A 27,650-nucleotide genomic window follows, 5' to 3' on the forward strand; every position below is an offset into this window, starting at 1 on the left:
TTATCAATCCTTGGTGAGTTCATGAATTTTGGTGCCTCATTGATTCTAACCGAATTTTGTATTTTGGTAGTTGCATGAGTTCTAATTCCATATTAGAGCACTAGAACATATGAAAGAGGCTTAATAAATAGTATTATTAGTTTTTTTTAAAATTTTTAAATGCTTGTTTATATTTTGAGAGAGAGAGAAAGACAGAGTGTGAGTGTGGGAGGTGCAGAGAGAGATGGAGACAGAATCTGAAGCAGGCTCCAGGCTCTGAACCATTAGCACAGAGCCCAGGGCGAGGCTCGAGCCCACAAGCTGTGAGATCATGGCCTGAGCCAAAGTCAGACACTTAACCTACTGAGCCACCCAGGCGCCCCAATAGTATTAAGATTTTTAAAACTTTTACTATATGCTGGGCAATATTCTCCATGCTTTGTGTATATTGATTCATTTAGTCTTCCTAAAATCGCTATGAGGAAAGTACTGTTATCATCCCTTCCTGACAGATGAAGAAATGAAGGAACAGAAAATTTAGATAACTGGACCAAATCAGGTGTCCAGTAAGCTCTGGCTGCAGGATGCAAAAACAATGTGGCTTCAGATCCCATGCTCTTAAACTCTCCACTGTGCTAGAGCCAAATGCTGCATGGAGGCATGTAAATGAAGAGGTTTCAGAGTTCAGTACCCCTAGTACCTACCTGGGTTGGACAACTCCAGAAGCAGTCAGTTGTTTGCCTGTATAGTTTTATTTTTCCAGGCAAGGGGGGCTAATCTGACTAGTGCTGCTCTAGATATTCTAGTGTATGTCTTTGATGAATCCTTGAGCTCATTTCTATTCAGTATATACCTGGTAAATTCAAATGCTGGGTCATTGGTATATATACATACGTAAGAGTGGGATTTCTGGGGCATAGTGTGGAAATGTTGGGAAATGTACCACTTTTGCATTTCCAGCATCAGTGTATGAGAACTTCACTTTCTCACCAACATCTGACATTTCGTTGCTTTTATTTTAGACATTCTGGTAAATCTGTAGACATATAAAATATGGTTTTCATTTGCATTGTCCTGATGACTAATGGAATTGAGCTCTTTTTCATGTTTATCAGCTTCGTGTCCATCAACTTCCACGAAGGGTTTTTTTTTTGTGTTTTGTTCATTTTTTATTAAGTTATCTATGATTGATTTTTAAGAACTCTTATATTCTACATGTAAGTCCTTTGTCAGATAATTTTTCACTCTGTGTGTTTCCTATTCTTTCTCTTAGGGAGGGTCTTTTGATGAACATAAGGCTCTTAAAATTTTACATAGCCCTATTTACCAGTTTTTCCCTTTATTTTTTTGTGGGTCCCATTTAAGCAAACTTTGCCTACTCCAAGGTCTTGAAGACCACTTTCAATGGTTTCTTTTAAAATGTCTACTGTTATTTTTTCACATTTAGATCTGCAGTCCTTCTGGAATTAATTTTTTGCGTATCATGTCATAAAAAGTATTTTTAGTTTTTTAAAAAAGTGTTTATTTTGAGAGAGAAAGAGTGAGGAAGTGGGGGCGGAGGAGACAGAGAACCCCAAGCAGGCTCTTAGCACAGAGCCTGACATGGGGCTCAAACTCACCAACCAGCCCCTTACTCCACTGAACAAGCAACATCCCGTTAGAGTCATCATGATGACAAGGTAGTGGTTTGAGGCAGTGCCACACAGAAGGATATCTGGTAGGGTCTGGGCTTCATATCTGATACATCATCAAAATTTACAATAGCAGTCGGACTTTTTGTATATGTGTTAACTCAATGAAATCATTATACTGATTCAAGGATGAAAAGATCCTATAGGGCTGTGTTTCAAATCTTTTCCAAGCTGTGGTACATGGATTTGCTAGATTAAGACAAATAAATGAGTTTATTTCTCTACTGTGCAGATAATCTCTTGGTGAGTATCATTTCAAGCTCATCTTCCTACCCTCACCAACAGATACTCACCCTAGCTCCTGCAATCTTTTTTTTTTCCATGATGCTATTTCTTTTTTTTAATTGTAAAATACACATAACATAAAATTTATCATCTTAACCATTTTTAAGTGCATAGTTAAGTAGTATTAAATGCATTCATGTTGTGCAACTATCACCACCATCCATCTCCATAGCTCTTTTCACCTTAAAAATTGACATTCTATACCCATGAAACAATAACTGTCTATTCCCCACTTCCCCTTGTCCCTGGCAACCACCAATCTATTTTCTGTCTCTATGATTTTGATTACTCTAAAATATTTCATATATGTGGAATCATACAGTATTTGTCTTTTTGTGGCTGGCTTATTTCACTTGGCATTTTTTTAAATAAATGTTTATTTTGAGAAAGAGAGCATGAGCACAAGCAGGGAAGGGGCAGAGAGAGAGAGAGAAAGAGAATCCCAAGTAGGCTCCATGCTCAGTGCAGATCCCAATGTAGGGCTCAAGCCCATGAAATGTGAGATCGTGGCGTGAGCTGAAATCAAGAGTTGAATGCTTTACCAACTAACCCACCTCGGCACCCCACTTAGCATAATGTTTTTAAGGTTTATCCAGGTTGCAGCATATGTCAGAATTTCTTTTCTTTTTAAGGTTGAATAATATTCCACTGAATGTATACACTCAGTGTATACACATTTGAGACTCTGTGTTCAATTATTTTCTGTGTATATACCCAAAACTAGAATTGCTGGGTCATATGGTAATTTTTTGAGGAATTGACATATTGGTTCCCACAGTGGTTGCACTATTTCATTTTACATTCCCAATAAACAATAAACAAATAGAAACAATTTCTATACATCCTCACCAACATGTTTCCTTCTGGGGTTTTTTGTTGTTGTGGTTGTTGTTTTTTGTTTGTTTTGGCAGTAGCCACTCTAGGATGTAAGGTGGTATCTCATTATGGTTTCAATTTGCATTTGCCCAATGATTAGTGATGTTGAACATCTTTTCACATGCTAACTGGCCATTCATGTATCTTCTTTGTAGAAATGTCAGTTCAAACCCTTTGCCAATTTTTAATCAGGCTTTTATTGTTGTTGACTATTAGGAGTTCTGGATATCAATCCCTTATCAGATATATGATTTGCAAATAGCTTCTCCCATTCTATTGGTTGCTTTCTTACAATATTTACATTGTCTTTTGATGTGCAAAACTTAAAATTTTTCATGAAGTCAATCTGTCTATATTTTCTTTTGTTCCTTGTGCCTTTGGTGTCATATTCAAGACAAATCCAATCTCATAAAGTTTTTGCCTTATGTTTTATTCTAGGGGTTTTATTATTTTAGTTCTTACATTTGGGTCTTTGTTACATCTTTAGTTAATTTTTGTATATGGTGTTAGATAATGATTCAGATTTGTTGTTTTACATCTGGATATCTAGTTTCCCAGGACTACTTATTAAAAAGATTGTCCTTTATTTACTGAATGGTCTTGGCAAGCTTGTCAGAAATCATTTCATCATGTATGTTGAGGGTTTATTTCCGGGTTCTCTGTTCTGTCCCACTGACCTATATGTCTGTCTAAGTTCAAAACTAAAAGTTCATTGAGCTTTTTGGCTGTTTATATTCATGTCTTTGATCAAATTTTGGAAGTTTTCAGCTATTATTTCTTCAGATATTCTCTCTGCCTCTTTTTCAGTCTCTTGTCATTCTGGAACTCACATGACATATGTTCTGGCTTACCTGATGGTGTCCCACAGGTCACTTAAGCTCTGTTTACTTTTCTTCAATGTCTTTTCTTTCTGTTCCTCAGACTAGATAATTTCCATTGTCTTATCTTCAAGTTCACTGGTTCTTTCTTCTGCCCATTCAAATCTGCCTATGAATCCCTCTAGTGAATTTTTTCACTTCAGGTATTGTACTTTTGTGCTCCAGAATTTCTTTTGGGTTTCTTTTTTCAGTTTTCTACCTTCTTATTGATCTTTCTATTTTGTTCATACATCATTTTCTTGACTTCCTCCATATCATCCTTTAGTTCTTTGTGCACTTTTAACATACTTGTTTTAGAGTCTTTCTCTAGTATATCTGCCATCAAGTCTTTTTCAGGGATAGTTTCTGTTGATTTTTTTTCCTTCAAATGTACCATACTTTCCTGTTTCTTTGTATGCCTTATTTTTTGTTGTTTTTGTAGAAAGTAAGACATTTGAATCTAATAATGTGGTAACTGCAAATAAGATTCTCTGTATTCCCTAGAGTTTGCTGTTTTGTTATGGTTTTGTACACTGTTTTTATTTTGTTGTTGTTGTTATTGCTGTAGTCTTTCTCTGTGCCAAGGATAACTAAAATGTAAACTTAAGGTCTTCTCGGGTCTACTCTGAACCTATTCCTTTCCCTGGCCACATGGAGTCACTTTAAAATTTTCCCCATATCTGCAGTTATAAATGTCCTAGTCTTTGTTGTCTGGTTCCACAAAGGGAAAAAAGAGAAAAATGTGAAGTTTGAGGGGATGGTAAGAAAAAGGGCTTTGACCCTTTAAGTCCCCTGGAAGTCACTTCAGTTGGAGGGGGAGGGGATTGCAGCAATGCGAAGAGGTACAACAAAAATGGCCACTGCCTCTTTGTCTGCACCTCTGTGGTCAGATGCAGCGATCAGTGATCAGAGCACAGATCCTCAGTATTTGGAGAATAGAGTCTTTTTTGCCTGTCCTGGCTCCTGCAAACTGTGTATGGGCTACTCCAGGAATATGTGCATAACTAGCTTCCTGCCACAGGACTGGGGTTGGGAGATGGGCAGCTGCTGTTGTACTATGAGGTGAAATGTATCAAAAAAATTTTTTTTACAGGGGAAAGCATGAATTCAGTCCCCCAATACCACAAATATGCAGTCGAGCTTCCCACATTTGGGGAAATTGCAAGGATCAGCACATCCAGAGTGCAATGGATAAGACTCACCCTGGGAAAACCACCTTCATGATCATGGTATCTCCCCTGCCAGGTAAGTATGAAATGTATCAAAACTAACTGCAATTTACCATGCCTTCTCCTGGAAATTGCAAGTCTTCAATGGATTCCAGAGTTCTAGAATAGTTGTATTAGACAGATTTTGCCACTGTAATCATTGTCCAGGTGGGAAAACAACCTGTGTTTTTCTACTCCATCATCTTTCCTCGCCACTGACTCATAAAATCTTATCTCTGTCTCCATCTCCCTGTAAAAAACTGAAGAAACAAAAGGAAGAAACCCAGAGGTAGTTTACATCCAAGATTACACTTATATGTACCAAACAGTGGTTGAGAGACAGTGTTTTAGTGACCCACAATAATTCATGCCAAGTGTTAAGTATTTCCAGTGGATACAGGAATCACAAACATGGCTGAAGACTGAAGTTTGGCTTTAGTTAGTTAGTTAGTTAGCACCTATATCAACAAAGAATTTAATAAAACTCTATTAGAAAATAAGATAGTAGAGTGATTGAGAGCAGGGACTGTAGAGTTAGGCTGTTGGAGTTTGAATTCTGGATTTGCCGCTTCCTGTTTTTTTGACCTTGGTTAAGTTACTGAACTTCTTTCTTCCTTGATGTGTGTAATGGAGCCAGTGATAGTACCTGACTCAAGAGAGCTATTAGGATAATTACCTGAGTTAATATGTATAATAAAGTTCAAGCACATTGCAAATGCTGAATATGAGTTGGTAGAAGAATATGTATGTTCTGTCCATAGTCATGGAGTAAAATTTTTATAAACAAAAGGACAGAGTCTGTATCTATTTAGGTAGGCAGTCTGCTCTGTGATTAGTCATTCGAGGACTCAGATGGATGATGGCTCTGTTATATTCCGTACGTAGTTTCTAAGGTTTCCTTAGGGGTTCTCCATACAGCTTGTTAAACTAGGAGAATATAGAGGAATCCAGTGGAAGGTTTTTATGAGCCAAGTTTGGAAACAATGCACATAATTTCCTCTCTCCCATTCTGTTGGTTAGAACTCAATCACATGATCATACCCAGTTGCAAGGGAGGCTGGGCCATATAATCTAGATGGAAAAAGAGGAGTATATGACTTTGAAGGGAACGATATCAGTGTTGGCTTCAGCTGAACATCAAGACCACATTAGTATTGGTGCCCCAGCAAGAAAAGACTACCTTAAATTAAAATAGCTATAATGTCATTGGCCTCCATTGAGGCTGTTTTAACAAAACACTTTTTGAAACTGGTCATTGAATATAATCTAAAAATATCAATGAGGACATTCTTCACATTGTTACATAACATGCTTTCTAAGGAACTCTAGGAAAGATTTCCCTTTGATCTTAATGCCAAAGTAGTTGTGTTTCCTCAAGTGGGAAGCTGTTTGTTTTGCTGCCCAGCCTTAGAAGTATTATTAATTGTTTAACTGTCCAATGTTGGATTGGAAAGCTTAGAGCAGATTTTACTTTTTCTTTCAGCTGATATTTAATGAGTAATTACTGCCTGGCAAGCTTTGAGCTAGATACAGAAGATATAGGAAAGAACAAAACAGACATGGCTCCTGCCTGGTGGAACTCACACTCTAGATGAGGGTCTGGGGCTGAAGGAGGAGATACATAATAAACAAATAAATGACTACATCAGTGCGACAATACCAGTAAATAAGAGACCAAGGTAGGGGGCGCCTGGATGGCTCAGTTAGTTAAATGTCTGACTCGATCTCTGCTCAGGTAATGATTCCATGATTCATGGATTTGAGCCCCACATTTGATTCCACACTGACAGCGCAGAGCCTGCTTGGGATTCTCTTTCTCCCTCTCTCTCTGCCTCTCCCTCCCCATTCAAAATAAGGTGGATAGACTTAAAAAAGTAAAAAGACCAAGGTAAAATTTAAGAGTCATGAACTGACTTTACAGATAATGAATAGGGCAGGCATTTCTCTGAAAAGGTAATATTTAAACTGAGCCTCACAAAAGTTGTTGTACTTCCAGCAGGAGGTACAATTTGCACAAAAGCTTTGAGGTGGGACTGAGCTTGACATGATCAGGGGATAGAAAGGAGGCCACAGTGACAGGGAGTAGCAAGGGAGGGAGGAAGAAGGGCACAAGATGAAATTGGAAAGCTAGCCATGCAGGACTTTGAGTGCGTGATAAGGAGTTTGGTTTTCATTCTAAATGCAGTGGGAAGTTGAAGATTTTAAGTAGGCGAATGATTGATCCTGCTTGTGTTATGAGATCATTTTTGCTGCAATGTAGGGGCATGGAAGCAGGGAGAACAGTCAGGTGATGGGTGTCAAGGTCTTTTCTGGAAAAAGGCAGATGAGGGGCGCCTGGGTGGCTTAGTCGGTTGAGCGTCCGACTTTTGCTTAGGTCATGATCTCGCGGTTCGTGGGTTCGGGCCCCACGTCGGGCTCTGTGCTGACTGCCAGCTCAGAGCCTGGAGCCTGTTTCAGTCTGTGACTCCCTCTCTCTCTGACCCTTCCCTGCTCACACTGTCTCTCTCTCTCCTAGAAATAAAAAAAAAATTTAAAAAAAGGCAGATGATAACTCACCCACAGCAAGCCTGTGTATTCCGACAGGGAGCATGTAATCCTGGCTTGTGCCCGGGGAGGAGAGGAGACTCTGGTTGGGCTTCTTTCTCCTTTCTTGACCCACTTTTCATTTGTACTTATTTGTTGTACAGATAAGTTAGAGAGCCTTGTGACCAGCTTTAAATTCTCTCTGGATGTTCTGTAAATTCTACAGTCCTGGAATATAGATCATTCTTTGTTCCAAAAGTGATTCATTGTATTGCTCAGAGAGAACAAATATTGTTGGGGCCTCTGGGTGGCTCAGTCAGTTAAGCATCCCACTGCAGCTCAGGTCATGATCTCATGGTTCTTGAGTTTGAGCCCCACGTTGGGTTCTGTACTGACAGCTCAGAGCCTGAAACCGCTTTGAAATCTGTTTCCCTCTCTCTCTGCCCCTCCCCCACTCATGCTCTGTCTCTCAAAAATAAATAAAAATTTTAAAAAGAACAAATATTGTTCCTCAAGAGGTTTGGTATTTCTGGATAGTCAATTGGGAAGACAGTTGGGCCTTCTAAAGAAAGTGGATCCATAAGACCCAAAGTGCTACTAAAAACAATTTATAAATGTAGGTTGTGAAGCTCAGAAAGAAGCTTCTCTTTGATATTTCTCCTGAATTAAATGAAAGGGAGACACTGGGGAATTCTGTGGACAGTCAGGGAAGCTTCAAATTTGGTGGCTATAAAGAGAGGAGTTAAAATTGGGGAACCAAGGCAAGGGGTGAACGCGGAGAGAGGGAAGTAAGACAGAAGACTACTTCCTCAAAGTCAGGATGGTTATAAGAATGCTCTGGTTTGAACTTCAAGAAGTTACTGGAAATGAATAATGTCATACACACACATGCGCATAGAGACATCTATTGAAAAGATGTAGCAAATGTCTTTTGCAAGTCAGTTTTTGGCAAATTAAAGCACCATGGTGATCCTTCAGCTTGTTAGGGGACAAGAGGCATTGGCTGTCCTGGTGGGGATATGAACAGGAAATGAATATGTTGGCCATTGTATCCATATTGGAAATTTATTGCTCCCTCTCTTCAGCCCTACTGGCTAGCCCAGTTTCCTTACTTCCTAGCCAGCACACCTCAGTTTGCTAACTAGGTCCACTCTTCTTGGTCACTTACCCCAGAATGTATGTCTCTTCATCCTTAGTATCATGTCATGGCTCAGGTGTCTGGCTGGGCCTTTGGCAGCCTTTGGTACCTCATCTGACTCCACTGCTCTCCTGTTCTATTGAGCATTAAGGTCATAATTTAATCACCTGAGGCATATGGAGTAAACACTTTGTTAAATTTGATTACTTAATATTTTTAGAAAATTAACAATTTTATAGAGATAAATTTGTATGTATGAAATATATATGCACATATACATAGGTAGATGATACAAAGATATATAGATATACACACATCAGAGTGTTTGTCTGCAAGAGAGATCGATAATACATACGTCTGTTGGACACAAAGTAGCTGAAGCTTATGAAGAAGGGATAGAGAGAATAGGAGGGGAAAAGTAAAGGAACTAGAGCTGACAAAGAGTAGAAGCAAAAATGTCCACATACCCCCTACTTTTAACACAAAGTGGGTCACTGTCAGATAATGTCACGATTCCTGACACTAGAATTCCCATGGTTCTGTCCCTAAAGATGCTGTTCTCTTTTATAATCCCAGGCCAAGAGGGGCTCCATTCAATCCCCTTTTTATTTATCAGGTTTGATACACTTAAACAGGCTCAAGAACTCCCATTGGTTTCTCTAATGTTATCCCTCATCCATCTATCTATCTATCTATCTATATCTATATATATATACACACACACACAAACATACATATTCTGATTATTTCAGGAGTGTCTGGTTGAAGATAGAATCAGAGATGCTCACTATTACAAACACAAAAGAGAACAATAATAAATAAAAGAACCTTGGAGCTAGACTATGGGGGTTAAATCTCAGTTCTCCCATTTACTCAGTATGTCCTTAAGCAAAATTGTCTACCCTCTCAGTACCCCAGTTTCTATGTTTATAAAATGAGACCAATGAGTGAACCTGCCTTCTAGGGTTGTTGTGAGAGTTAATGGGTTAATACACCTAAAGCACTTGGAACTGCCCTGCCAATATTTACAACTCCGTAAAGGTTAGCTTACATCACTGCTTTCCTCTTTGGTAGGAATTACTACAAGTAGGAGTAGACTGCTCATTCTACCAGTTCTTCCCAATCACTCCTCTCCCGTGCCACGCCTGTGTGATGGAATGCCCCACTCATCCGAGGATGTCAGGAAAGAGAACTGGAGTGAAGTGTGGAATGGTGGACCTCGGGTTTAAGGTGAAGCACCAGGTGCTTTCTCACCTTCATCCACCTATTAGAAGAGCCCATCTGAACTGGCCAAGTCTTGATGTAGTCCAGGCCATGTCCATTTCTTTTCCGTACTCAACTCATCTTTCACTACTCTCTGGCCAGTATAAGGTGCTGAATCTCATGACCACCACTCATGCTTCTTACTCTACGTCCCCACTCTGTTTGCTAAGGAAAATGCCCAGGATTGCTGGCCAGGTGATAAAGAAAGCTTGGGGCTAGGAAACGTCTTCCCCAAACATGATTGGAGCAAAATACCCTTGGACATTATACCCTCAGGTTCCTCAAAATTTAAGTTACGTTTTTCAACCAAATGAACTTCCCTAGTCTGATTTCCTGGAAAGGCCAGATATTCAAAGAAATTGTATGGCACTGGTGGCCAAACGAGGTCAGTAAATTCTCCTACTGAGCCCCTTCTCGGGCCTGAAAAATTACCTGCTGGCATAGGAACATGTTAGAAACTTGTGGGCAGGGACTGCCTCCCAATATTTGCCCTCCTACAGACTCACTGATGGCCCACTTGAACTCCCTAGAGAACTAGGTCCTCTGTTGTGGCAAAAGCCACATTCCTGTAAGTGCTGTCAAACCAGATGTCTGGCCAGTCTGTTTTTCCATGATATGTGTTACTCTATTGGGACATGTGTCTTCAGCGATATACGCTTTGATGCCGAGAGACCACTTACAGCAGATTTTTCCAAGGAAATAATCAGACAGGGGCCCATGTCATACACACACATAGGTGGGGTCATTTATGGTTCCATTGTTTTGTAATATCAGCAATACTGGAAATAACCCAAGTGGCTATCAATAGTGATGGCTTAAATAAATTATTGCGTAACAATGCAGTGAAATACTCATCAGTCTTTACAAGTAATCATGGGATCTATAATTGTTGACATGGAAGGATGCCCATGGCAATTTTGATGAGTAATAAAAGCAGTTCAATGAACAGCATCTTAATATAGTGGCATTTATTAAAATTGCATTCATATATATAGTGGGTATATATGTGTGTGTGTGTGTGTGTACACACATGTATATATATGTATCCAGAGGCTATAGAAAATTACGCTCACCAAAATATTAGCGAATATCTCAGGTGTGAGTACTTGGGTAATCTTCTTTATTTATTTATGTAATTTATTATTATTATTATTTTCTTTTTAGAGAGAGAGAGTGCCATGAGGAGGAGAGAGGGAGAGAGGGAAAGAGAAAGAGAATCTCAAGCAGGCTTCATACTCCGCACAAAGTCCGACATGAGACCCGATCCCATGACCCTGGGATTATGATCTCAGCCAAAATCAAGAGTCGGATGCTCAATCAACTGAGCCACTCAGGTGCACTATTTGGGTAATCTTTACTCTTTTTTTAAAAAAAAATATATTTTACAATGATATAATGTGTCATTTTGCAATCTTAAAAAACTAAACTTTAAACATTTTAATTCTGAGGGGAAAAGAATGAGCTAGGTTTTAATCCTATTTTTATGAATATAATCTTGGGTTGACCATACCAACCAGGTAATGGCATAATAATCATGTGAATAACATTTATTGAGCACTTACTATATGCTGACAGGCTCTCTTCTAAGCACTCTCCATGTCTCAAACCATTTAATCTACACAACATTCTACATTTTACATGTACCCCTGTATTACAGGTAATGAAACAGTACCAAGGGAGAAAATCATTTGTTCAAGGTCTCAGGACTGCTACAAGATGAAACAGAGAGTTGGGCAGAGGTGTCTGATCATGTGCTGCCTCGTGGACAGGGCACCTCCTCTTTATCTGCAGGGACGTCTGAGAATGGACAGGTGGGTGATCAGTGTAGGACTTCCTCTATTGCTCTGAAGGGTCTTCAGCCGCTCACTGGCCACCTGTTCACTTACCTCCTCTCAACTTCAATTTCCTCTTTTATAAAACAAGAAAGACTTCTTAGACCTCCCAACTTACAATGTATTACTCCCTCTATACCATGTATGGGCCTAGGAGCTACTGCTCTTGTGGCGCTTATGCTGTCATCACCAACATCCTATGTCAGGGTGAGAGACAGGCCCCTGGATCCCTCAATGGGCCAGTTGTCAAGACAGGCTAGAAGGCAGCTGAGCTGGGCATTATCTGTGCCTGCATTTACCACCCTCTACAATAATTCTGTTCATGTGTCATTCTCTCCACTGGACATGGGCTCCTGAAAGCAGAGACAATGTCTCGAGCATCTCTGCATCCCTAGCACCAGGAACTTAACGTTATTCAATTAAACAACATCCTTTGTGGGGTGAGTAACTAGAAATTACAGCCATGTGGCCTTTGACTTCAGGGTAATAGGGCAAGCAGTGGTTGCATCTTAACTTATTTTTAGTGTTACATTTTCTACCTTATCTGGCACCACATTTAGAGTACAAATTTTATTAAATAAAGAAGTCACAAATTTTTTTTTAAATATTTTATTTATTTTTGAGAGAGAGAGAGACAGCGTGAGCAGGGGAGGGTCAGAGAGAGAGGGAGACACAGAATTTGAAGCAGGCTCCAGGCTCTGAGCTAGCCATTAGCACAGAGCCCAACGCGGGGCTTGAACCCGTGAACTGTGAGATCATGACCTGAGCTGAAGTCGGATGCTTAACCGACTGAGCCACCCAGGTGCCCCAAGAAGTCACTAATTTTTAACATGTCATTTATGCAAAAGGCACCAGCAGGCCCTATTTTATATTAATTACTTAATTCAAGAAATACTAGGCTTTCTTTTTTTAATTTTTTAATGTTTATTTATTTAGTTTGAGAAAGAGAGAGCAAGTGGGGGAGGAGCAGAGAGAGGGAGGGAGAAAGAGAATCGCAAGCAGGCTCTGCACTGTCAGCACAGAGCCCGACGTGGGGCTCAAACTCATGAAATGTGAGATCATGACCTTAACTGAAATCAAGAGTTGGACGCTCAACCAACTGAGCCACCCAGGCATCCTAAGAAGTACTAGGCTTTCTATGTAAGTTAGAAAATACCATTACAAAACTCCATCTCTTTCTTCAGGCATTTTGCCACTATCCCTCAGAGCAGCTAGTGGGGAGTGGAGCCTGATAAAACTTTTATGCCTGTGTCAACCGTTCTGTCTACTTTCCACATAGTGCCACCCCTCTGCAATTACTATGGTTTATAAATCCTCATATGCCATGAGTTAGGAAAGTAACTCACACCGCCCCCCCAAGGGTAAACTGAGGATCCTGATATCTGCTTTTCTTACAAAGGAAAATCCAAGAAGCATAGACAGATATAAGGCACATATTGAAATAGCCACTTTTGTTGGGCACAGGTTGTTCTCTCTTTTCCTCCCTTTTACTCACTTTTCTTCACAAGGATGGTGGTGAACAAAGTAATCAAACTTTGGGATTCTCTAATGCTGAGCCATCAATTAGGGCATGCTGATTACATCGAAATCACCTGATCTAAGTTTCAAAAAAATGCATATCTCTGCACCCCAACCATGGAGATTTTTAATCAAAAGGTCTGGGGGAGTGTCCAGGCACCTCTATGTTTTAAAGTTCCCCAGGGGATTCTGATGTGCAGCCAGGTTTGGGAAAAACTGATACGGGTCAGTCTCCTCAAAACATGAGTCAGCTGTCTTCTCCTGTCTCTGACTGCATTTGAAAAGATGAATCATTTCACTTTCTTTTTTTTTTTTAAACGGAGTTGAAACTGAGAGTCAATGGGAGAACTTCTTATTTCCTTTATCTGAGGTTGAGTTCAGATATTCCCTGCAGTGAACCAGGCACTGAATCTCCTTCTAAAGATCTTAAAGGGCAAAGGATGTTAGTCCAGGCTTCAGGAGAAAGATTCCTTCCTCCATTCCACCCTGGGACCTTGTTGTAGTCGTGATGAATCGTGGTTAGGGAATTCCTGGATGAAAGGGCTACGTGATGCTATAATTTCTAAAAGAAATACACATTTGGTCTTTGGTTTCTGTTTCTGATACAGAGGTCCTCAATCCGCTGGAATTTCCTGAGTGATGAATGCTGCAAAGTTGTTTCTATTATGTTAGTGAGGTGACTCATGGATGCACCTAAGTTCAGAGCTGGTTGGCAGTGGAACCAACCAGTGATTAGAGGTGTGGAAATTTGAAGTTTTAACTCCCTGACCTCCTGGCAAGAGAGAGGTGTCAGAGGATAAACCAGTCACCAATGGCCAATGATTTCAACCAACAACCATACCAATGGAATGAAGCCAATAAAAAACCAAAATGGAGTCTAGGTGGCTTAGTTGGTTAAATGTCTGACTTTGGCTCAGGCCGTGATCTTGTGGTTTGTAGGTTGGAGCCTCATGTCAGGCCCTGTGCTCACAGCTCAGAGCCTGGAGCCTGCTTCAGATTCTGTGTCTCCCTCTCTCTCTGCTCCCCCCACTCCTCGCATTCTCTCTTTCTCTGTCTCTCTCAAAAATAAATAAACTCTTTTTTTAATTAAAAGAAAATGTAAAGGTTCAAAGAGCTTCCAAGGTTGTGGCATCAGAATTCCTCCACATGCCGCTGAGCTGGGCCCAAACTCTTTAGGACAGGAGGGCCTTTGTTCATATCTCACCCTTTGTATCTCTTCATCTGGATGTTGATTAGTATTTTTAATATCCTTTGTAATAAATTGGTAATCTAGTGAGTAAATGGGTTTCCTGAAGTCTGTGATCCTGTCTAGGAAATTACGCAAACTCAAGGAGGGGTGGTGAGGCCCTCCAATAAGTAGCTAGTCAGGCAGAAGCACAGGTGATAGTTGGGACTTGTGACTGGAATGTGAAGTGGGGACAGCCTTGTATCACTGAGCCCTCCACCTGTAGAATCTGATATTACCTCTGGTTAGATAGTTTCTGAATTGAGTTGAATTGTAGGACACTCAGCTGGTGTCCAAGAACTGCTTGATTAGTGTGGGAAAAACCCACCCCCAACACACACACTGAAATGGGTGCAGAATTTTAGGCTGGTTCTGGGGATCCTTCAGTCCTGAGTTCCTGGGACCACACCAGGTTCATCTTAGGGCAGGACTCGATGTCTGGGGCCAACACTCTTGCCTCTCTCTGTCTTCCCAGAGATGATCCAAGATCAAGAAAATGGAGAAACATTGGGATGCATGTAGACAATTTAGTTCCTTAGCTCTACCTTGTCCTTTCCCCCAGTCTACCCAGGAAATGAGGTCAGGCCTGTGTCAGCATGTAGCAGGAAGGGGATCTCAGGTTCCTCTGCTCCTCTGTGTTATTAGAACTGCCTTCTGTAATGGAGGCCACTTGAGAAAAAATGGCAATTCTACCAGCTACCTAGGTAGGCCTGACGCTGGAACCACAGGCCAGGCTGCAGAAGGGACTGAAGTGAGGACCAGAATTCTAGTCAGGGCTGTGTCTTTCTTCCCTGCTGCTTCCTTCTGAAGAGCTTGCCTGGGCTACATGGTAAAGAGGCCTTCTGCCTCCCTGCCTGTCCCCCCGCCTGATGGGTAGAGAGTGAGCTTCATCGTATCTCAGTCCAATCTCCCAGGTCACTTATGACTCTGTTCAGTTCCAGCTCTTTTAACAACTTTCTAACATATAATTCGTATGCCATACAATCCACCCCTTTAAAGTACATCATTCAATGATTTTTTTTGTATATAAATAGAGTTGTGCAACAATAAATTTTAAAATACAATAAATTTTAAAACATTTTCATCATCCCATAATGAAACCCCATACCCTTTAGCAGTCACACCTCTATATCCCTTTCTAGTCTGAGTCCTCAGCAACCGTTAACTACCTTCTGTCTCTAGGGGTTGTCTGTTAAAGGCAGTTCATATCTGTGGACTTAAACACTATGTGGTCTTTTGTGACCAGCTTCTTTCACTGAGCGTGATGTTGTCAGGGTTTGCTGTCAGCACTGAGCTGGCCTTGGATCCACTACCCCCGCTCTCTCTGTCCCTCCCCTGTTCATGCTTCACACAGTAGACTGAATCAGTACTTCATTTGCTCGTAAGGCTGAATTCTGTTTCACTGGATGGATACACCAAGTGTGTTTATCCATTCATCGGCTGCTGAACAGTGGAGTTCTTTCCATTGGTGGCTATTATGAATAATGCTGCTATAAACATTGGGGTACAATTTTTGTATGGACATACATTTTCAATTTCTCTTGGTTATATGGCCTAGGAGTAGAATGCTAGGTCAAACAGTAACTCCACAATTAACATTTAGGGGAACTGCTAGAGCCCAGTTCCACTTGAAATTCCAGTCTCACATCCTTTTCAGTCTCCTCCTATGCCAGGAATAGGGTAAACATGTGGTTCAGCTCTTGGAGTGGGAGAGACAAATATCCCCAGGCTGGGTCTGGTTCAGGCCAGTGACAGGCATCTAATAATGGCCAAGGACCTTTGTGCCTGTGGCTTATCCCACTTCTGTGTCCCCTGAGGCCACAGAAACCATGGAGTCTTTAATGGTCACTGAGGACTGGAAGGCCTGGGATGAGGGGTGCGTTCAGTTTCACCATCCCTGAAAACAACCACACAGCCCTTCTGACATCCCAGAAATGGGGTACTTTAGGGAACCTCCCACCTTCAGAAACCCCAGGCAAGCAGCAGGTGTTACATTTTATGAAGAGCACTTTAAAACTTCAGGGTGTCCAGCATCCCTTTCTTCTCCCCAAAGATGAGAAGAGTACATATTCCCTCCAGGACCCAAGAAGGTCCTCCTTGTCTCTGGAATCTTTCTCTTGTGTTTTAAATTTGAAAGGCTGGTGGAGGGGCGCCTGGGTGGCTTAGTCGGTTGAGCATCCGACTTTCGCTTAGGTCATGATCTCGCGGTTCGTGGGTTCGAGCCCCGCATCGGGCTCTGTGCTGGCTGCCGGCTCAGAGCCTGGAGCCTGTTTCAGTCTGTGACTCCCTCTCTCTCTGACCCTCCCCTGCTCACGCTGTCTCTCTCTCTCCTAGAAATAAATAAAAAAATTAAAAAAGAAAAAAGAAAGAAAAAAAAGAAAGGCTGGTGGAGGGATGCCTGGGTGGCTCAGTAAGTTAAGCTTCTGACTCTTGATTTCAGCTCAGGTCCTAATCTCAGGGTTTGTTAATTCAAGCCCTGTATCAGACTGTGCACTGACAGTGCCTGGAGCCTGCTTGGAATTCTTTCTCTCCCCCATCTCTCCCCCACCCCTGCATGCATGAGCTCTCTCTCTTTCTTTCTCAAAATAAATAAATAAACTTAAAAAAAAAAAAAAGGCTAATGGACCAGTTCAACCTCTCCCACCCCTGCCTTCTCCACCTCCATTTCCCAGCCCTGAGCCTCTGAGATTCCCCTTACTGAGATCTGACCTTTGTGACTTCAATAACTTTGTTCTCCACAAGGAGCTATTTCCCAGGTGCTTCTTTCCTACCAGTCACCTGGGGGGAGATGAACCAGGAAAGTACTTCATCAGTAGCTCAAATAAACCCATTCAATTTAAACTTCCCTTTTATCTGAGTTGCTTTCAGGGAATGAGCTAAACTTTGACCTCTTTCCTTCTAAAAACGAATACCCATCTCTGTCGCTCTGGCAAGAACATCCTTCCCTACCTTCTCTTTCCTCACATTAAGGCAAGGCCTTCCTTAGCAAGCAGGGATCAGATGAGTCACTAGAGGCCAATCTCCAGTCCCTGGACTCATCATGGGTCAAGGAAGGCTGGTTTTCAGGGTGCTCCAGGTAGTCTTCTCCCCGCCCCCCGCTCTGCCTACAGTTGCCTGTGACCTTCTCCATTTTCAAGAGAAGGGGCTAGCCATCATTGCCATTCATCATATTCCACATCAATACACATCACAACCTTGGTTGCTCAAAGAAGTAAAAGATCTATGTGCTGAAAACCATAGAAAACCTATGAAAGAAATTGAAGAAACACAAAGAAATGGGAAAATGTTCCATGCTCATGAATTGGAAGGATAAATATTGTTAAAATGTCAATACTATCCAATGCAATCTGCACATTCAATGCAATCCCAGTTGAAATAGCATCATCATTCTTCTCAGAGCTAGAACAAACAACCTAAAATTTGTATGGAACCACAAAAGACCCCAATAGCAAAGGTATTGTTGAAAAAGAAAACCAAAGCCAGAGGCATCATAATCCTGGACTTCAGCCTGTATTACAAAGCTGTAATTATCAAGACAGTATGGTATTGGCACAAAAATAATTACATAGACCAATAGAATAGAATAGAGAACCCAGTATTGGACCCACAAATGTATGGCCAACTACTCTTTGACAAAGCAGAAAAGAGCATCCAGTGGGAAAAAAACAGTCTCTTAAGCAAATGGTGCTGGGAGACCTGGACCGCAAAATGCAGAAAAATGAAACCAGACCACTTTCTCACACTATACACAAAAATAAGCTCAAAATGGATGACATACCTAAATGTAAGATAGAAAGCCATCAAAAACCCGGAGGAGAAAGCAGGCAACAACCTCTTTGACTGCAGCTGCAACAGTTTCTTGCCCAGTACATCTCCAAAGGCAAGAGAATTAAAAGCAAAAATGAACTATTGGGGCCTCATCAAGATAAAAAGAGAGAAAAAGCTTCTGCAAAGGAAACAATCAACAAAACCAAGAGGCAACCGACAGAATGGGAAAAGATATTTGCAAATGACATATCAGATAAAGGAGTAGTATCCAAAATCTATAAAGAACTTACAAAACTCAACCCCTGAAAAACAAATAATCCAGTGAAGAAATGGGCAGGAGATATGAATAGACATTTTCCCAAAGAAGACATCCAGATGGCCAACAGACACATCAGAAGATGTTCAACATCGCTCATCATCAGGGAAGTGCAAATCAAAACCACATTGAGATACCACCTCACACTGGTCAGAGTGGCTAAAATTAACAACTAGGAAACAACAGATGTTAGTAAGGATGTGGAGAAATGGGAACCCTCTTGCACTGTTGGTGGGAATGCAAACTGGTGCAGCTACTCTGGAAAATAGTGTGGAGTTTCCTCAAAAAATTAAAAATAGAACTACCTTACAACCAGCAATGGCACTTATCCTAGCAATGGCTAGGAACTTATCCAAAGGATACAGGAGTGCTATTCATAGAGGCATATGTACCCCAATGTTTATAGCAGCACTATCCACAATAGCCAAATTATGGAAAGAGCTTAAATGTCCATCAACTGATGAATGATAAAGATGTGGTATATATATACAATGGAATACTACTCAGCAATGAGAAAGAATGAAATCTTGCCATTTGCAACAACATGGATGGGACTGGAGGGTATTATGCTAAGTGAAATAAGTCAGTCAGAGAAAGATGTCATATATTTTCACTCATATATGGAATTTAAGAAACTTAACAGAAGACCATAGGGGAAGTGAAGGGGAAAAATAGTTTCAAATAGAGAGGGAGATAAACCATAAGAGACTCTTAAATACAGAGAACAAACTGAGGGTTGATGGGGGTGCGGGGAGGGGATAATGGGTGATGGGTGTTGAGGAAGGCACTTGTTGGGATGAGCACTGGGTATTGTATAGACGCGATGAATCATGGGAATCTACTTCCAAAGGCAAGAGCACACTGTGTACACTATGTTAGCCAACTTGACAATAAATTATATTTAAAAAAAACCAAAACCCTTGGTTGCTGACTTTGGGGATGTTGCTATGGCTGATTCCAGATAAACTGCTGGGTCCTTGAAATCTTACCCCTTCCTAAGCTCTTGGTCTTTACTCATTTCTCCAAAACCCCAGGTGCACTTTTTTCTCACCTTTAGGCTGGGTTCTTTTATTTTTTCTCTGTAAGTCCAAGGAAGGTGGGAATGGTTGGACTTGTTGTTTGGATCTGGAACAGTTAACACTGATTTAGCTCCCGCTATTGGACAAGGACTCTTCTAGGCACTTTACGTGAACCTTTACATCACATTACATTATATACACTGCATTTGGAGGAAAATATCTGGAGGAGAAAGAATAGAAGTGAATTCTGCCCTGCATTTACAAGGTGATCCTGGTGAAGCAGAACAGTCTCTCTTTGCTTCAATTTTCCTTTCTATGAAATGGATGGGGCGTGGAGACTGGGTGTGGACACTGGTGAGGTCATTATTTTGCTTATCATATTGCAGTATTTGTGACCTACATTCTAATTTTCCATTAGCAAGTATCAGTGCAACATGGTAGAGGTCTGTATTCTGCATGAGCGTGCACACACACACACACACACAACACAATTCAGCTATGCCTCAGGGATCTTCTGTGATAAAGAGAACAACACTAAATTGAATGAACTAGAAACAAACATAAGCCCTTGGCCAAGTTCTTAAATTGTTTTCTTGTTGCTCTTGGTTAGCAATTGAATTGTACTGTTCATTACTGATTTTTGATGTTGAGTTCCACGTCTTTACAAAAGTCATCTGTGTCCATGGCAAGTTATTTAGGAAAAAAAATAGAAGTCACAAGAAGAAACTAAAACATCACCTGCAAGTCCTCCACCCAGAAACGCACTGTTACCATTTTGGTATCTACCCTTCCGGTGTTTTCGTTGAGACATATGGATTTCTGAGGTAGGAAAAGTATGCTGAGATTCCAGTTTGAGTTTTATTTGGGAGTTTTGTCAAAACTCCCAGGCTGTCTTTTGGTTTGAAATGGGTCTTTTTTCCCCCCCAAACCTCAGTTGCTCAGCAAGAGCCCAGAGGAGTGGAGAGAAAAAGTGGATAGAGGGAGGGGGCTTAGAGCAGAGGGAGAGATACAGTGGGGAGTGTGTCTCCCTCTTCAAGACAGGCAGAAACTCTGATGGGTGGTGTGGGGATCCTGAAGACACTAAACTCTGAGAGCCACGCGGGGGACCTATGCCCTTTCCTTAGACTATCACAGTAACTGGAGAAGGTCAGGTATGAGCAGGCAACTCCCATGAAACCACATACCCAGAGCTGTAGGTGGAGAAGCAGGTCCCCAGAGGAAGGCTGGCTTCCCAAAGACACAGCTCATCCTTGAGAATAGGCGGCCAGTTCCATTTGCAGCCAATACAAATTTCATTACTTCTTGTGTGATGGATGCAGTTAAAAGAACAAGGAAGAAAGAAGTCTGCTTTTTTCAGAAGAAAATCAATTAAAGGCAAGGCGTGGAAAGAGGACAAGAAAATATTAGATAAATGTGGCTAAGAACACACACCCTATGTGCGTCTCAGAGCCTTGTCCCTGCTCAGCCCGCACATATGAGCCCAAAGGAATGGGGCGGCAGGAATGGGTTGGTCATCCAGTCTTGTGCTCAAGCTGGCCTGTTCTGCACCTGGTTTGAGTCTCACTGCTGGAGAGCCTCACATGTACTGGGACCACAGAGGCCTGAGTTCAAATTCAGCCATGCAAGTGAGGAAGAGTTGCTTGACCTTGACTCTTTCTTCATATGTAAAATGGACCTAATGGTATCTAGACCACACATTGGTCCAAGAATGGAGTCCTGTAGTGGGTCAAACAATTTCCCCAAATATTAATGTCCACCGGGAGCCTCAGAATGTGACTTATTTGAAGCAGGGTATTTGCAGAAGTGATTACTTAAGATGAGGTCATTTTGGATGAGGGTGGGCACTAATCCAATGGTTGGTGTCCTTCTAAGAAGAGGAAAAGACACTCAAAGATACACAAGAGAAGGTCATGTGAAGATGGACATAGAGATTGGAGTGATCAACTACAAACCCAGGAGAAGGCCAAGGCTTGCCAGAATCCATCACAAGCAAGGAATAGCAAGAGAGCATTCTTGACTGGAGCCTTTAGAGGGGGTGTGGCCCTGTGACACCTGATTTCACCCACCTGGCTTCCAGAAAGGTGGGAAAACAGTGAGCATAGTGTCTGCTATCTTAATCTACCCAGTCTCTGGTTAACTGCTTGCAACAACACTAGGAGACTAACAAAGGCACCTGCGAAACGTTCCTGGCCCGCAGCTAGAACATGCTGGTCTCGTCTCTCCCTCCCTCCTGCTAAATAAACAGCGCATCAGCTTCTCCAGGGACGCATTGCAAGGGGCACTTGAGGGCAGAGGAGGAGCAATGCTTGAAAGAGAAACCAAAACTTCTCAGTAGGCTGAGCTTCAGGCAGTTCCTCAGGCTTAATTTTGTTGTGAATTACCCTCGTGTTACAAGAAGCCTGAGCTAGACGGAGACATGTCTTCTCTCCTCTTGCATAATGTACTTTACAAGACGGCCTTTTGTGACCCATCCTCCTATATCCCTCCGCCAGCCACAAAGAGTCCTGGCTCGGAGCTGCAGCTTGTTGTAGCGGCTTAGGGAGCAACCTCCATTTTTTTTTTTTTTTTTTGTTTGTTTGTTTTGGTTTTGTTTGGTTTCGGCTGTTTGTTTACTTGACTTTTAAGACTGAATCTGACGCAGGAGCAACTGTTTGTTTTCCTTCCTTTAACGTCTTTGCCTGCGGGTTGGGCCCAAGTTCTGATGCGAGTATCCAGTAGGTTGGGGTCTTCTCCCTGAACTGGTGTTGCAGAGGATGATGAAACCGCCACCGTCAGGTAAGTGTGGGCACACTTTCACTCCACATCACTGCAGGCAGGAGAAAGTCTGCCTCGGCGGTTATGCTCAGGCACGCCAACAAGCTCGTATCTTGCTGTCTCTCAAGCTCGCTCATCCACGTATCACTCATGTTGGGCAGTTTTATGAGCGGACTTTTTTTTTTTTTTCCCTGAAGAGAATAAACGTGCAGTGGGAAAAAAAATTAATCATCTTGAGATTGTCTCTCAGCTTAGAATTTAGGGAGGGTTAATGGAACTTTAAAAATTGCTTGTTTGTTTTGTTTTACATCAGATGTCCGGCTGTAATTATCCCTCTGGCAGGCAATCCACATTCCAGGCTAATCTGCGTTTACAAGCTCTGCTCTAAGAATAAACTGTTTAAAACAAAGAAAAACAACAAAAAACCCAACTACAATTAAATTAATTTATAATACAAGCAACCAGGGGCGCCTGGGTGGCTCAGTCGGTTAAGTGTCCAGCATCGGCTCAGGTCGTGATCTCACGGTTTGTGGGTTCGAGCCCCGCATCGGGCTCTGTGCTGACAGCTCAGAGCCTGGAGCCTGTTTCAGATTCTGTATCTCCCTCTCTCTCTGACCCTCCCCTGCTCACACACTCTCTCTCTCTCTCTCAAAAATAAATAAAAAAACATTTAAAAAAATACAAGCAACCATTAGTTTAAAAAAAGGGATTATTTGGGGCCTACTAAAAGACTGACTTTTTTATATAAAATGATTAGAGCAAGATGAGCTAACTGAAAAGACACTAATTGCTAAGTATTGCTCACTGTCCAGGTGCAAAGAGTAGAAAAGAGAGGACCATGGATTTCATGTGGGAGAGGGGTGAAGTGAGCAGCTTGAGTGAAATTGCCTGTAAAGAAGCCTTCTCTCCCTGAAATTCTATGCACAGTACAGTGTGCACAATGCACAGCAAGAATATTCAGTGTGAACAGTAATCAGATCTAGTATCAGGAGTCAAATGCCAGTGGACTGGACTTTCTCCAAGCTCCCTTCCAAGTCCAAGAGACAATGAATGGATGAGCCATATTGCTCCTGCCTCTCAGAAGTAGTCTGTGCGCCTTCCTTACCTGAACTCTCCACCAGCAGCTCTTCCTTACCTGCAGCCTCCAGGTGTGTTCTCCCCAGATTCCTCCTTCACAGGAGCCTTTCTGTTCACCTGGAAGTCTTTGGGGGCAAGGACCACAACTTTTAGGTTCTCTGAATCCCAAGTGCCTGGCACAATGCCTCGATCATGCACAGGCGCTCACTGGGTGCCTGTTGAGTTGGAAATGATTTGATCTGATGAACCCACAGCTGAATCCCCAGATGGGGGTCGTTTGTGCATTTGTGGAATACACATGGGGCAGTTGGGGGTTGATTTGAGAAGGAGGCAGTGCAGATGAGCTCAGAGAGTATTTCTGGTCGTGCTTCCAAGTTGACTTGCTTTAAGATGCATGGGATAGAAACGCATAGATTGTTGTGTGACATTTTTATTCCACATAGCAGTGTCCAGATATACCAGGTGACTTAACTGGGGCATACTTAAGTCCCCCTGCAGTGAGGCTTCTGCAGCGTGGCCTCTTCGTGTCACAGCCTGCTCTACGGTTCCACCTGTCTCCTGCACCTCATGGTCCCCGTGTCTTTAGTCAGCTCAGCATTCCCTGTAAAACTCAGCTCTTGATCTAATCTTTCCTCCACCCACCCCTCTGCAATGGCATCAGCATTGTCTGGATTGCCAGGCTTCAAAACCACAGCCAACCTGTTGCTTCTCTTTCTTTCCTGTATGGCTGATCACTTGTCAATTGTTTTGTCAATTGTTTGTGAATTGTTCTCTAACAAGTTTTTCCTTCCTCTGCCTTTCTTCCCTTTTCTGAACCTAGGTCAGAAGCTTTACCAAACATCTGAATTAATATCTTGGTCCTCTCATTGAGTGACTGGAATTCAATTTCACTCCCTCATTTCTATACAGACAAAAAAAAAAAACAAAACCATGTACATACTTCTTTGGGATTGTCACGCGTTGACAAGCTCTAACTGGCATTAAGCCGTTGACATGTCTCATCTGCATTTCTGGTCTAGATATGCTGTTCCTGATTGTCCTCAACAAGCCCTGTGTCTGTGAAGCTGTGATTTTACTTCTAGCTCTTCTGCAGGACCTCCAGAGTAGCTCCAACTCCCCAAATCCCACTCAACCCAAGAAGCATCCTTCCACCAGGCAGCTTGCACAGCTTGGGCATTTTCATGCAAAAATCTTTCACATCACTTCTTACCCTTTTTCATGTGTGCAGACTTTTAATGTCCTGACTGCGGTATAATGTCTTTGAGGGCAAGGACCCTTTCTAACATGAATCCTAATCTTGATTCCCCACCTCGATTTGAATGGATTCCCTAATTTAAAGACGTGCACAAAGTGGGAGTATCATATACACTGGCTAAAAAGTTGAGATGCACTTTAAGTTACACTTGAACTGTCGTTAAGTTGACTAATGTCTCTTGATGCCTAGCTCAAAGCATTCCACCATGCCATTGGGAGAAGCAGCTTCCCGAGTGGCCAGGGGAGCCCTCTAAGCATGACTCTTCACCAATCTAAAAAGAGTGGCCCTTATTACAAACAAACTTTAAGTTGTTCCAAATTAAAAATGAGAGATTCTGAAGGTCTAAAATAAATTAAATAAATAAATAACTCTGAGCATGACTCTTCACCAATCTAAAAAGAGTGGCCCTTATTACAAACAAACTTTAAGTTGCTCCAGATTAAAAATGATGGATTCTGAAGGTCTAAAATAAGTAAGTAAATAAATACATAAATATATAAAATTAAAAAAAATAAAGAGTGGCCTTTCTTCTCTCTCTCAAGACTGAGCATCTTGTGACTGAGAGCTCCCTTCCTGACTCTTTTTAGGGCCACAGAAAAATGTTCTAGAATCTAGTATCCTCTGCTGTCCTGTTCCATCTCATACCATGACTAGACCAACCACTACAGGATGTCCATAGGCAGAGTTGTCGGGAATTACCCAGTGTTCGTTAAAAATTATCCAGAAGTTTAAAAATTCAGCTAACTTGATTATTTGATTGAAAAATCCTTTTTCTTTACTTTTTTTGTTTTTCCTTTTTTTGAAAATGTTTTTTTCTAGTCATGTTCTAGTGTATTCCTTAGAGAGGAGTTTGCCCTAGTACAGATGGCTACTGAGCATCTTCTGCCTGGTGAAAACCTGAGCACAAACACATACATAAGGAATATACAATTAAGATAAAAATGAATGGCCACGCAGTCCAGGACAGTTAGATACTTTGTCCAAAACAAATGTGAATTTTGAAAGGGGAGACTGAAGGGAAAGCATGGTTGTTTGAACACATTCATTTCATCTCACAGAGAAGTGTCATCTCTGTGCTCTTTTGACCAAAGGAGTGCTTTACATATGGATGTTTTGTAAGTGATGCTGAGCAAATTAATTTGGGTAGTGCACTCCATAAGTTCTCCAAATAAATTCTTTCAGGCTTTACCAGCCTGAATATAAAAGAGTTCAAACTTACCTAATATTAAAGGTTCTCAGAATCTGCTCTTTCAGAATATGTCATTTCCCTAAGGAACCAGGAGGTCAAAGATCTTATTGAGAGAGACTGGCATTTTGAGGGTGGTTGGTGAGGAGCTTGAGGTACCTATGGGAACATTCTTTTAAATAATCTTACTAAAGATCTTTTTTTTAACTGTCCACCTCTTGTGGAAAGGCTTCCTTCAACATACACCTTTGCTTAAGCAGTTCCAGGGGTGATGACATCCCCACCCCATTAGAAGCCCATTGTACTGTGAGTGACTTAAACTGATGAAAATTTCTTTTATTTGGGGACAAAATTATTAAACAAATTAGGTCTTCTGTTTCTACAACAGAAGAAGGAGTCACCTGGGGGCCAGTAGTCTTAGAGTGTGATGTTGTACTGCCACACATGCACTCATTCATCTGTTCCTTCAGGGAACAGTCATTATCCGTTATAAACAGTTATAAACATTTACAAAACACACAGACACACATAAACACAAACACACACAAAGATAAAGAAAATTGTTATTAGGACCTAATACAGTACAAAGAGCTTTTGTTCTAGCACAAAAGACAGATATGTAACAAATTAATATACCAGGAAGGAGTTCAGTGCTAACAGTAGTGAATAGCAGATAACAACTGAGGCAGGAGGAACAGCTTGGAGCAGCTAGGAAAGGCTTATCTACTTGTGTTGAGTGCATAAGAATGTAAGGCCACTTAAGGAAATATTTGTGACCCAGTACAGTTTCTTTGAGCTCTGGTAAAAACCTAAAAACCGATATAGAGGGGAAATAAGATTGGACAAAATAAAAGGAGATTAGACAAGAGAGATGAGAATCTCAAGAGCACCTGTGAGGGCCTAGTCATGGAAAGTGCCTGCATTACTCCTGTGGTTAAGGCAGGAAGGACCAAATCAGAAAAAGTTGTGTAGCCCATGCGCAGGAGAACTTTACCTAATAAATCACAGAAGCTATTGGAGTCTTGTAAGCAGGAGTGACATGGTCACGTTTGATTATTCAGCGCTCAGGAGAGCCTTCTGCCAGGTAAAGGGAGAATTCATTCATCCAGTATGAACCGAGTGCCACTTTCCTGCCAGACACAGTTCTAGGAACTGAAAGGTGTTAAGCAAATCAAACATCTCTGTCTTTTTGGTGATTAGATTATTATCGAAGACAGCTGATGATAATATAACAAATGAGTACATTATGTGGGATGTCAAATGGTCATGCATGCTTTGAAAAAGTAAGAGAGATAAGGAGAATTGGGAATGCTGGAGGAGTGCTGGTGGTGTGATTTTGCATAAGGCAGTCTCATCAGAAAGAGCAAGGAAAGTCTCTGGATGTAGGGAGTTGCACACTGGCAACAAGATCTGTTCTTGAGGGAATGGATCTGGGGAAGAAGCCCCGTAGGCCTGGCAGCAGGCATAGGACCACTTAGAGAACTCCAGAGTCCCAAGAACCCAGATTGAGGTGGGTAATGGGGGCGGGTCAAGGGCTCCAGAGGATCCTCTCAGCTCTGCAAATACCAGAAGCATGGCCACTGTTGGGTCCGTTAAAGCATAGTGCTTAAGCCAGCAGTCCCTCTTGCCTGGGCTACTAGACAGACTGAGGATTTTATTCTCAGTGAAATGCTGAGCCATCAAAAGATTTTGAGCAGGATGCTCTGCTATGGTATAAAGCGGAATGATGAGATGCTGAATAAAGGTGATGGAAGTGAGGTGGTACAAAGAAGAGTCATCATCCACAAGTTTCCCAGCATAGAATTAACAGGAGTGGGGGATGGGCTGGATTTGCAAGATGAGAGATGAGTAGGTTTAAGATGACACATGCAAGATTCTGG

The 27,650-nt window shown here is 41.7% G+C and overlaps 1 protein-coding gene and 1 non-coding gene across 2 annotated transcripts in view; one reads left to right on the forward strand and one right to left on the reverse strand.

Moving 5' to 3' along the window:
* Positions 1–4,778: 4,778 nt before the first annotated feature.
* LOC120231002 lies at positions 4,779–4,941 on the reverse strand. The gene has a single exon (XR_005528230.1). It is a non-coding gene; the product is annotated as a U1 spliceosomal RNA (small nuclear RNA).
* A 16,971-nt stretch (positions 4,942–21,912) lies between these two features.
* The window catches only part of PDCD1LG2 (programmed cell death 1 ligand 2), a 55,284-nt gene continuing 49,546 nt past the window's right edge, over positions 21,913–27,650 (forward strand). Inside the window, exon 1 of the mRNA XM_039230869.1 lies at positions 21,913–22,273. Within this exon, the coding sequence (XP_039086800.1) occupies positions 22,252–22,273 (22 nt within the window). The 5' untranslated portion in view covers positions 21,913–22,251. The remainder of the gene's footprint in view (positions 22,274–27,650) is intronic.

This window comes from Hyaena hyaena, unplaced genomic scaffold (assembly GCF_003009895.1).
Source record: "Hyaena hyaena isolate Hyena2069 unplaced genomic scaffold, ASM300989v1 scaffold_51, whole genome shotgun sequence".
NCBI lineage: Eukaryota > Metazoa > Chordata > Mammalia > Carnivora > Hyaenidae > Hyaena > Hyaena hyaena.